Source organism: Oncorhynchus nerka, linkage group LG25 (assembly GCF_034236695.1).
Source record: "Oncorhynchus nerka isolate Pitt River linkage group LG25, Oner_Uvic_2.0, whole genome shotgun sequence".
Classification (NCBI taxonomy): Eukaryota; Metazoa; Chordata; class Actinopteri; order Salmoniformes; family Salmonidae; genus Oncorhynchus; species Oncorhynchus nerka.
Window position 1 is genome coordinate 6,937,481 of NC_088420.1, and position 12,734 is coordinate 6,950,214.

General features: G+C 53.1%; 1 protein-coding gene across 7 annotated transcripts in view; it reads left to right on the plus strand.

Annotated features, from left to right (window-relative positions):
* LOC115119565 (ephrin type-B receptor 3-like) overlaps positions 1-12,734 on the plus strand; it is a 212,990-nt gene that overhangs the window by 170,337 nt on the left and 29,919 nt on the right. For all 7 annotated transcript variants that reach the window (XM_065009504.1, XM_065009507.1, XM_065009505.1 and 4 more), the window contains exon 5: positions 322-657. In XM_065009504.1, the coding sequence (XP_064865576.1) occupies positions 322-657 (336 nt within the window). The remainder of the gene's footprint in view (positions 1-321; positions 658-12,734) is intronic.

Genomic DNA, 12,734 nt, shown 5'->3' on the forward strand with positions numbered 1-12,734 from the left:
AATATGCGTGCACGTGCACAAGCTGGCATGCACGTGCACGCACACAAGCACCCTCTCACACGCTCTCCTCCTCGCAGAAAGAACTGTAACATCCTTTGATTTTGTTTTCAGCTCCAAGCAGAGAGAAGAGAACTCACCTCATCTAGCACCCCTAGCATCAAAGTCCTAATTAAATAGAATATATTACATTCTAATCCTTGTTATATTTGATGTCCTGGTGGAATTGTTAAACATTGATGCTTTGGCAATAATTTTGTCTTGACAATAAAGTATTTTTAAATTAAAAAAATATATATTTTTTGTCTTTTGTTCCTCCCACAGCCGCTCCCTCGGCCCCGCGCAACGTCATCTCCAACGTCAATGAGACCTACCTGGTCCTGGAGTGGAGCGAGCCTCGTGACTCGGGCGGTCGCGACGACATCTTCTACAACGTCATCTGCAAGAAGTGCCTGCCCGAGCGTGGCATGTGCTCGCGCTGCGACGACAATGTAGACATCTCGCCGCGCCACCTGGGCCTGACGCAGCGTCGCGTGGCGGTCCGAAACCTGCAGGCCCACACCCAGTACAGCTTTGAGATCCAGGCCGTCAACGGCGTGTCGAATAAGAACCCGTACACACCGCAATACTCCGCCGTCAATATCACCACCAATCAAGCCGGTAGGTAGAAGCTTGACTGTTGTATTGGATCGAATCTACTTTTATTGTTGTATTGTGAAACAAACCAAAAGATACACAGAAAGAGAACAAGGTCAGCCACAGAGAAACAACCCCAGGATGAATTTGTGTACAGTGCCTTTCTCAAGGGCACAACGGCACTGTGCTACAATCAGTGCTGCACTTTTACGATAGAATTGATTAAGATGATGTTTGCGTCAAATCAAATCAAGCTTTTTTATATAAATAAATAGAGTAAATTTTAAATTTCAGACATGGAAACACAATGGTGCTTCACAGGGAAAAAAAATACATAAATGAAAATAAAATCTGGAATATTTAGTACACAACAAACAAGATAAAAGGAAAAATAAATAGTATTTTTCAGCAGGTAGAAGTAGATGTTTGTTATGATAGCTACAGTCGCTCTGTATGTACAGCGCCTTGCAAATGTTTTCACTCCCCTTGGAGCTTTTCCTATTTTGTTTCATTACAACCTGTAATTTAACTGGATTTTTATATTGGATTTCATGTAATGGACGTACACAAAATAGTCCAAATTGGTGAAGTGAAATTTTAAAAATTACTTATAATAAATTAAAAACCTGAAAAGTGGTGCGTGCATATGTATTCACCCCCTTTGCTATGAATCCCCTAAATAAGATCTGGTGCCACCAATTACCGTCAGAAGTCACATAATTAGTTAAATAAAGTCCTCCTGTGTGCACATGATCTGTCACATGATCTCAGTGTATATACACCTGTTCTGAAAGGCCCCAGAGTCTGCAACACCACTAAGCAAGGGGCACCACCAAGCAAGCGGCACTATGAAGACCAAGGAGCTCTCCACACAGGTCAGGGACAACTTTGTGGAGAAGTACAGATCATGGTTGCGTGATAAAAACACATCCGAAACTATGAACATCCCACGGAGCGCAATTAAATCCATTATTTAAAAATGGAAAGAATATGGCATCACAACAAACCTGCCAAGAGAGGGCCGCCCACCAAAACTCATGGACCAGGCAAGGAGGGCATTAATCAGAGAGAAAACAAAGAGACCAAAGATAACCCTGAAGAAGCTGCAAAGCTCCACAGCGGAGAGTAGAGTATCTGTCCATAGGACCACTTTAACCCGTACACTCCACAGAGCTGGGCTTTACAGAAGAGTGGCCAGAAAAAAAGACATTGCTTAAACAAAAACATAAGCAAACATGTTTAGTTTTTGCCAAAAGGCATGTGGGAGACTCCCCAAACATATGAAGAAGGTACTCTAGTCAGATGAGACAACCATTTTGCTTTTTTGCCATCAAGGAAAAAGCTTTGTCTGGAGCAAACCCAACACCTCACATCACCCAGAGAACACCATCCCCAGAAGCATGGAGGTGGTAGCATCATGCTATGGGGATGTTTTTCATCGGCAGGGACTGGGAAACTGGTCAGAATTGAAGGAATGATGGATGGCACTAAATACAGGGAAATTCCAGAGGGAAACCTGTTTCAGTCTTCCAGAGATTTGACACTGGGGCAAAGGTTCACCTTCCAGCAGGACAATGACCCTAAGCACTGCTAAAGCAACACTCAAGTGGTTTAAGGGGAAACATTTACATATCTTGGAATGGCCTAGTCAAAGCCCAGACCTCAATCCAATTGAGAATCTGTGATAATGACTTGAAGTTTGCTGTACACCAGCGGAACCCTTCCAACTTGAAGGAGCTGGAGCAATTTTGCCTTGCAGAATGGCCAAAAATCCCAGTGGTTAGATGTGCCAAGTTTATAGAGACATACCCCAAGAGACTTGCAGCTGTAATTGCTGTAAAATGTGGCTCTACAAACTATTGGCTTTGGGGGGGTGAGTTCTGTTTTTTTGTCTTATTTCTTGTTTGTTTCACGATAAAAATGATTTAGCTTCTTCAAAGTGGTAGACATGTTGTGTAAATCAATAGATTCAAACCCCCCAATTGCCTTCCAGGTTGTAAGGCAACAAAATAGAAAAAATGCCAAGGGGGGTGAATACTTTCGCAAGCCACTGTAAGTATGGGTTACATACAGTATGCAGTTTAAGTGAGGTATAAGAAGAAAAACAATTACATGAGCTTTTACCAAAGGACATTTCCAAAGCACTTGGCACCTTCACACCTCCACGAATAACAACAGTGAGGCAGTGTTTCGTGTATGACCAGGCCTGCAGTGTTCTGCCCGCTAGGATCAGCCCACTGTTAACCCATGGCATCTTCAGTAACTACCTAGCTAAACCATTTGGTTCCTTGGATTTTGTGGGATCAACCCACTGTTAACTGGTTAACTCACTAGTTTCACATTGATTGTGGGGAATGAAGTCAAATATTTTCTGACTGGTAAAACATCATGTTTTTTTTAACATTCTGAGAACAGAAGTGAAAATTTCACCTCTTCTGGGAATGTTTATTTTTATGTTACAGGGAAGTTCTGAGAACGTTTTACTCTGGTTCCAGGGAGGTTCTGAGAACGTTATGCTCTGGTTCAAGGGAGGTTCTGAAAAACGTTTTACTCTCGTTCCTTGAAACTTTTCCTGGGAGGTTTTATTAATTTTCTGAGAACAAAATTATAGGTTATTTGAAGGTTTTTTAATAACTTCCTTAAAACTTTCACTGAATGTTTCAGTAAGGCTTTTAATAACACTGCTAGCTTATTTTCTGTTAACTTTTTGAACTCCACCACAGACAGGACATGTGGAAATTAATTTCCATAGGAATAAATCACGCAAACACATTTTTATTGTGACACAACATCAGTGAGATTCAAACCTATAATCGTATATTTTCTGTCTGTGGAAATGTTCCATTACGCCACCAGGATGGAGCTATAATGCCCTGTTTACGAATAAAAAGCTGTTAATTTTAGTCGATTCAAACAGACACAATTTCAAAGGAAATAAGCACTCATTAAGATCAGGTGTGGCCAATTAATGGGCACGGCCAAAACACCTGAACACACTTAACAAGATTTGTTTTGCTGATAATGGGAATGATATGTATTTAAATAACATTCTTAGACATTCTCTGAACATTAGAAAAGTTTTCTTGTGGTGCTTATGGAAAGTTTCTTAACATTCTGAAAATGGAATGTATGTTCTTAAATAATTCTCGAAACAATTTGAGAACATGACTTTAAATAGAACCATGAGAAAACCTGTAGGAAACACAGTACTGAAATTCCCACAGAAGAACAATGTTTCTAAACGTTCTTTGAACATATGTTTCTAAGAATGTTTTGTGCTTGCTGGGTAGGCCACCATAGCAATCTGCACCACCGAGACCCATACAGTTTTGTCTATGCGTTTGAGAAGATGCAGGCTGGGCAAACCTCTTTTGGGGATAGATGATGAGTTAAATTGCCTTGCTCTGTAGTGGACGTTCTTATACAGTTTTGAGTTTGGCCTGTGTCTGTTGTGTTAGGAACAGAGATATATGTTGGATTTTCACTAGTTTAGGCCGATAACTAGGGTCTGATGGGTAGCTGGGGTTTGTGTGTAGACTTTGCCCTGGTGTAGGCTGATAGATAGGGTCTGATGGTTAGCTGGTTTTTGCCCATGGGTCTTTACGTAAAGTATTTCCTACAGACAGGCTCAGAGAGACCGGAATATACTTCTCCATGTTCCTCTTATCCCTTCAGTTTCTCCTCAAAGCCTAAGGAAAGGAATGGGAATGACCCACTGTTTGTGCCTGGGGGTCCTCCACCGTTTGTGCCTGGGGGTCCTACACTCCTGTCCTACATCGTGCATCCTCCCCCCCCCCCGGAGGAGTGCAGGTCAGGGGGAGTAGAAGGGGGGCAGATATCTACCAGTGTGGGGGGGCCCAACCCGCTATGGTTACAGATTAGTGTGTGGGCCCCAACCCACCATGGTTACAGGTTAGTGTGGGGCTCAGCCCACCATGGTTACAGGTTAGTGTGGGGGGCCCAGCCCACCATGGTTACAGGTTAGTGTGGGGCTCAGCCCACCATGGTTACAGGTTAGTGTGGGGCCCAGCCCACCATGGTTACAGGTTAGTGTGGGGGGCCCAACCCACTATGGTTACAGGTTAGTGTGGGGGGCCCAGCCCACCATGGTTACAGGTTAGTGTGGGGCCCAGCCCACCATGGTTACAGGTTAGTGTGGGGGGCCCAACCCACTATGGTTACAGGTTAGTGTGTGGGGCCCAACCCACCATGGTTACAGGTTAGTGTGGGGGGCCCAGCCCACCATGGTTACAGGTTAGTGTGTGGAGCCCAGTCCACCATGGTTACAGGTTAGTGTGGGGCTCAGCCCACCATGGTTACAGGTTAGTGTGTGGCTCAGCCCACCATGGTTACAGGTTAGTGTGGGGGGCCCAGCCCACCATGGTTACAGGTTAGTGTGGGGGGCCCAGTCCACCATGGTTACAGGTTAGTGTGTGGGGCCCAGCCCACCATGGTTACAGGTTAGTGTGGGGCCCAGCCCACCATGGTTACAGGTTAGTGTGGGGGGCCCAGCCCACCATGGTTACAGGTTAGTGTGGGGCCCAACCCACCATGGTTACAGGTTAGTGTGGGGCCCAGCCCACCATGGTTACAGGTTAGTGTGGGGCTCAGCCAACCATGGTTACAGGTTAGTGTGGGGGCCCAGCCCACCATGGTTACAGGTTAGTGTGGGGGGCCCAGCCCACCATGGTTACAGGTTAGTGTGGGGCTCAGTCCACCATGGTTACAGGTTAGTGTGGGGCTCAGCCAACCATGGTTACAGGTTAGTGTGGGGGGCCCAGCCCACCATGGTTACAGGTTAGTGTGGGGCCCAGCCCACCATGGTTACAGGTTAGTGTGGGGGGCCCAGCCCACCATGGTTACAGGTTAGTGTGGGGGGCCCAGCCCACCATGGTTACAGGTTAGTATGGGGCTCAGCCCACCATGGTTACAGGTTAGTGTGGGGCCCAGCCCACCATGGTTACAGGTTAGTGTGGGGCTCAGCCCACCATGGTAACAGGTTAGTGTGGGGCTCAGCCCACCATGGTTACAGGTTAGTGTGGGGCTCAGCCCACCATGGTTACAGGTTAGTGTGTGGGGCCCAACCCACCATGGTTACAGGTTAGTGTGGGGCTCAGCCCACCATGGTTACAGGTTAGTGTGGGGGGCCCAGCCCACCATGGTTACAGGTTAGTGTGGGGCCCAACCCACCATGGTTACAGGTTAGTGTGGGGGGCCCAGCCCACCATGGTTACAGGTTAGTGTGGGGGGCCCAGTCCACCATGGTTACAGGTTAGTGTGGGGGGCCCAGCCCACCATGGTTACAGGTTAGTGTGGGGCTCAGCCCACCATGGTTACAGGTTAGTGTGGGGCCCAGCCCACCATGGTTACAGGTTAGTGTGGGGGGCCCAACCCACTATGGTTACAGGTTAGTGTGTGGGGCCCAACCCACCATGGTTACAGGTTAGTGTGGGGGGCCCAGCCCACCATGGTTACAGGTTAGTGTGTGGGGCCCAGTCCACCATGGTTACAGGTTAGTGTGGGGCTCAGCCCACCATGGTTACAGGTTAGTGTGTGGCTCAGCCCACCATGGTTACAGGTTAGTGTGGGGGGCCCAGCCCACCATGGTTACAGGTTAGTGTGGGGGGCCCAGTCCACCATGGTTACAGGTTAGTGTGGGGCCCAGCCCACCATGGTTACAGGTTAGTGTGGGGCCCAGCCCACCATGGTTACACGTTAGTGTGGGGGGCCCAGCCCACCATGGTTACAGGTTAGTGTGGGGCCCAACCCACCATGGTTACAGGTTAGTGTGGGGCCCAGCCCACCATGGTTACAGGTTAGTGTGGGGCTCAGCCAACCATGGTTACAGGTTAGTGTGGGGGGCCAGCCCACCATGGTTACAGGTTAGTGTGTGGGGCCCAACCCACCATGGTTACAGGTTAGTGTGGGGCTCAGCCCACCATGGTTACAGGTTAGTGTGGGGGGCCCAGCCCACCATGGTTACAGGTTAGTGTGGGGCCCAACCCACCATGGTTACAGGTTAGTGTGGGGGGCCCAGCCCACCATGGTTACAGGTTAGTGTGGGGCTCAGCCAACCATGGTTACAGGTTAGTGTGGGGGCCCAGCCCACCATGGTTACAGGTTAGTGTGGGGGGCCCAGCCCACCATGGTTACAGGTTAGTGTGGGGCTCAGCCAACCATGGTTACAGGTTAGTGTGGGGGCCCAGCCCACCATGGTTACAGGTTAGTGTGGGGGGCCCAGCCCACCATGGTTACAGGTTAGTGTGGGGCTCAGTCCACCATGGTTACAGGTTAGTGTGGGGCTCAGCCAACCATGGTTACAGGTTAGTGTGGGGGGCCCAGCCCACCATGGTTACAGGTTAGTGTGGGGCCCAGCCCACCATGGTTACAGGTTAGTGTGGGGGGCCCAGCCCACCATGGTTACAGGTTAGTGTGGGGGGCCCAGCCCACCATGGTTACAGGTTAGTATGAGGCTCAGCCCACCATGGTTACAGGTTAGTGTGGGGCCCAGCCCACCATGGTTACAGGTTAGTGTGGGGCTCAGCCCACCATGGTAACAGGTTAGTGTGGGGCTCAGCCCACCATGGTTACAGGTTAGTGTGGGGCTCAGCCCACCATGGTTACAGGTTAGTGTGTGGGGCCCAACCCACCATGGTTACAGGTTAGTGTGGGGCTCAGCCCACCATGGTTACAGGTTAGTGTGGGGGGCCCAGCCCACCATGGTTACAGGTTAGTGTGGGGCCCAGCCCACCATGGTTACAGGTTAGTGTGGGGCCCAACCCACCATGGTTACAGGTTAGTGTGGGGGGCCCAGCCCACCATGGTTACAGGTTAGTGTGGGGCCCAACCCACCATGGTTACAGGTTAGTGTGGGGCTCAGCCCACCATGGTTACAGGTTAGTGTGGGGGGCCCAGCCCACCATGGTTACAGGTTAGTGTGGGGCCCAACCCACCATGGTTACAGGTTAGTGTGGGGGGCCCAGCCCACCATGGTTACAGGTTAGTGTGGGGCTCAGCCAACCATGGTTACAGGTTAGTGTGGGGGCCCAGCCCACCATGGTTACAGGTTAGTGTGGGGGGCCCAGCCCACCATGGTTACAGGTTAGTGTGGGGCTCAGCCAACCATGGTTACAGGTTAGTGTGGGGGCCCAGCCCACCATGGTTACAGGTTAGTGTGGGGGGCCCAGCCCACCATGGTTACAGGTTAGTGTGGGGCTCAGTCCACCATGGTTACAGGTTAGTGTGGGGCTCAGCCAACCATGGTTACAGGTTAGTGTGGGGGGCCCAGCCCACCATGGTTACAGGTTAGTGTGGGGCCCAGCCCACCATGGTTACAGGTTAGTGTGGGGGGCCCAGCCCACCATGGTTACAGGTTAGTGTGGGGGGCCCAGCCCACCATGGTTACAGGTTAGTATATGGCTCAGCCCACCATGGTTACAGGTTAGTGTGGGGCCCAGCCCACCATGGTTACAGGTTAGTGTGGGGCTCAGCCCACCATGGTAACAGGTTAGTGTGGGGCTCAGCCCACCATGGTTACAGGTTAGTGTGGGGCTCAGCCCACCATGGTTACAGGTTAGTGTGTGAGGCCCAACCCACCATGGTTACAGGTTAGTGTGGGGCTCAGCCCACCATGGTTACAGGTTAGTGTGGGGGGCCCAGCCCACCATGGTTACAGGTTAGTGTGGGGCCCAACCCACCATGGTTACAGGTTAGTGTGGGGGGCCCAGCCCACCATGGTTACAGGTTAGTGTGGGGGGCCCAGTCCACCATGGTTACAGGTTAGTGTGGGGGGCCCAGCCCACCATGGTTACAGGTTAGTGTGGGGCTCAGCCCACCATGGTTACAGGTTAGTGTGGGGCCCAGCCCACCATGGTTACAGGTTAGTGTGGGGGGCCCAACCCACTATGGTTACAGGTTAGTGTGTGGGGCCCAACCCACCATGGTTACAGGTTAGTGTGGGGGGCCCAGCCCACCATGGTTACAGGTTAGTGTGGGGCTCAGCCCACCATGGTTACAGGTTAGTGTGGGGCTCAGCCCACCATGGTTACAGGTTAGTGTGTGGGGCCCAACCCACCATGGCTACAGGTTAGTGTGGGGCTCAGCCCACCATGGTTACAGGTTAGTGTGTGGGGCCCAGCCCACCATGGTTACAGGTTAGTGTGGGGCCCAACCCACCATGGTTACAGGTTAGTGTGGGGGGCCCAGCCCACCATGGTTACAGGTTAGTGTGGGGGGCCCAGTCCACCATGGTTACAGGTTAGTGTGGGGGGCCCAGCCCACCATGGTTACAGGTTAGTGTGGGGCTCAGCCCACCATGGTTACAGGTTAGTGTGGGGCTCAGCCCACCATGGTTACAGGTTAGTGTGGGGGGCCCAGCCCACCATGGTTACAGGTTAGTGTGGGGGGCCCAGCCCACCATGGTTACAGGTTAGTGTGGGGGGCCCAGCCCACCATGGTTACAGGTTAGTGTGGGGGGCCAGTCCACCATGGTTACAGGTTAGTGTGGGGCCCAGCCCACCATGGTTACAGGTTAGTGTGGGGCTCAGTCCACCATGGTTACAGGTTAGTGTGTGTGGCTCAGCCCACCATGGTTACAGGTTAGTGTGGGGGGCCCAGCCCACCATGGTTACAGGTTAGTGTGGGGGGCCCAGCCCACCATGGTTACAGGTTAGTGTGGGGGGCCCAGTCCACCATGGTTACAGGTTAGTGTGGGGCCCAGCCCACCATGGTTACAGGTTAGTGTGGGGCCCAGCCCACCATGGTTACACGTTAGTGTGGGGGGCCCAGCCCACCATGGTTACAGGTTAGTGTGGGGCCCAACCCACCATGGTTACAGGTTAGTGTGGGGCCCAGCCCACCATGGTTACAGGTTAGTGTGGGGCTCAGCCAACCATGGTTACAGGTTAGTGTGGGGGGCCAGCCCACCATGGTTACAGGTTAGTGTGTGGGGCCCAACCCACCATGGTTACAGGTTAGTGTGGGGCTCAGCCCACCATGGTTACAGGTTAGTGTGGGGGGCCCAGCCCACCATGGTTACAGGTTAGTGTGGGGCCCAACCCACCATGGTTACAGGTTAGTGTGGGGGGCCCAGCCCACCATGGTTACAGGTTAGTGTGGGGGGCCCAGTCCACTATGGTTACAGGTTAGTGTGGGGGGCCCAGCCCACCATGGTTACAGGTTAGTGTGGGGCTCAGCCCACCATGGTTACAGGTTAGTGTGGGGCTCAGCCCACCATGGTTACAGGTTAGTGTGGGGGGCCCAGCCCACCATGGTTACAGGTTAGTGTGGGGGGCCCAGCCCACCATGGTTACAGGTTAGTGTGGGGGGCCCAGCCCTCCATGGTTACAGGTTAGTGTGGGGGGCCCAGCCCACCATGGTTACAGGTTAGTGTGGGGCCCAACCCACCATGGTTACAGGTTAGTGTGGGGCCCAGCCCACCATGGTTACAGGTTAGTGTGGGGCTCAGCCAACCATGGTTACAGGTTAGTGTGGGGGGCCAGTCCACCATGGTTACAGGTTAGTGTGGGGCTCAGCCCACCATGGTTACAGGTTAGTGTGTGGGGCCCAACCCACCATGGCTACAGGTTAGTGTGGGGCTCAGCCCACCATGGTTACAGGTTAGTGTGTGGGGCCCAGCCCACCATGGTTACAGGTTAGTGTGGGGCCCAACCCACCATGGTTACAGGTTAGTGTGGGGGGCCCAGCCCACCATGGTTACAGGTTAGTGTGGGGGGCCCAGTCCACCATGGTTACAGGTTAGTGTGGGGGGCCCAGCCCACCATGGTTACAGGTTAGTGTGGGGCTCAGCCCACCATGGTTACAGGTTAGTGTGGGGCTCAGCCCACCATGGTTACAGGTTAGTGTGGGGGGCCCAGCCCACCATGGTTACAGGTTAGTGTGGGGGGCCCAGCCCACCATGGTTACAGGTTAGTGTGGGGGGCCCAGCCCACCATGGTTACAGGTTAGTGTGGGGGGCCAGTCCACCATGGTTACAGGTTAGTGTGGGGCCCAGCCCACCATGGTTACAGGTTAGTGTGGGGCTCAGTCCACCATGGTTACAGGTTAGTGTGGGGGGCCCAGCCCACCATGGTTACAGGTTAGTGTGGGGCCCAGCCCACCATGGTTACAGGTTAGTGTGGGGGGCCCAGCCCACCATGGTTACAGGTTAGTGTGGGGCTCAGCCAACCATGGTTACAGTCGCTCTGGATAAGAGCGTCTGCTAAATGACTTAAATGTAAATGTAAATGTACAGGTTAGTGTGGGGGGCCCAGCCCACCATGGTTACAGGTTAGTGTGGGGCCCAGCCCACCATGGTTACAGGTTAGTGTGGGGGGCCCAGCCCACCATGGTTACAGGTTAGTGTGGGGCTCAGCCCACCATGGTTACAGGTGAGTGTGGGGCCCAGCCCACCATGGTTACAGGTTAGTGTGGGGCTCAGCCCACCATGGTTACAGGTTAGTGTGGGGCTCAGCCCACCATGGTTACAGGTTAGTGTGGGGCTCAGCCCACCATGGTTACAGGTTAGTGTGGGGCTCAGCCCACCATGGTTACAGGTTAGTGTGGGGCTCAGCCCACCATGGTTACAGGTTAGTGTGCGGCCCAGCCCACCATGGTTACAGGTTAGTGTGCGGCCCAGCCCACCATGGTTACAGGTTAGTGTGGGGCTCAGCCCACCATGGTTACAGGTTAGTGTGGGGCCCAGCCACCATGGTTACAGGTTAGTGTGGGGCCCAGCCACCATGGTTATAGGTTAGTGTGGGGGGCCCAGCCCACCATGGTTACAGGTTAGTGTGGGGCTCAGCCCACCATGGTTACAGGTTAGTGTGGGGGGCCCAGCCCACCATGGTTACAGGTTAGTGTGGGGCTCAGCCCACCATGGTTACAGGTTAGTGTGGGGGGCCCAGCCCACCATGGTTACAGGTTAGTGTGGGGCTCAGCCCACCATGGTTACAGATTAGTGTGGGGGGCCCAGCCCACCATGGTTACAGGTTAGTGTGGGGCTCAGCCCACCATGGTTACAGGTTAGTGTGGGGCTCAGCCCACCATGGTTACAGGTTAGTGTGGGGCCCAGCCCACCATGGTTACAGGTTAGTGTGGGGCTCAGCCCACCATGGTTACAGGTTAGTGTGGGGCTCAGCCCACCATGGTTACAGGTTAGTGTGGGGCTCAGCCCACCATGGTTACAGGTTAGTGTGGGGGGCCCAGCCCACCATGGTTACAGGTTAGTGTGGGGCTCAGCCCACCATGGTTACAGGTTAGTGTGTGGGGCCCAACCCACCATGGTTACAGGTTAGTGTGGGGGGCCCAGCCCACCATGGTTACAGGTTAGTGTGTGGGGCCCAACCCACCATGGTTACAGGTTAGTGTGGGGGGCCCAGCCCATCATGGTTACAGGTTAGTGTGTGGGGCCCAACCCACCATGGTTACAGGTTAGTGTGGGGGGCCCAGCCCACCATGGTTACAGGTTAGTGTGTGGGGCCCAACCCACCATGGTTACAGGTTAGTGTGGGGGGCCCAGCCCAACATGGTTACAGGTTAGTGTGGGGCTCAGCCCACCATGGTTACAGGTTAGTGTGGGGGGCCCAGCCCACCATGGTTACAGGTTAGTGTGGGGCTCAGCCCACCATGGTTACAGGTTAGTGTGTGGGGCTCAGCCCACCATGGTTACAGGTTAGTGTGGGGCTCAGCCCACCATGGTTACAGGTTAGTGTGGGGCCCAGCCAACCATGGTTACAGGTTAGTGTGGGGCCCAGCCCACCATGGTTACAGGTTAGTGTGGGGCCCAGCCCACCATGGTTACAGGTTAGTTTGGGGCTCAGCCCACCATGGTTACAGGTTAGTGTGGGGCTCAGCCCACCATGGTTACAGGTTAGTGTGGGGCTCAGCCCACCATGGTTACAGGTTAGTGTGTGGCTCAGCCCACCATGGTTACAGATTATTGTGGGGGGCCCAGCCCACCATGGTTACAGGTTAGTTTGTGGGGCCCAGCCACCATGGTTACAGGTTAGTGTGCGGCTCAGCCCACCATGGTTACAGGTTAGTGTGTGGGGCTCAGCCCACCATGGTTACAGGTTAGTGTGGGGCTCAGCCCACCATGGTTA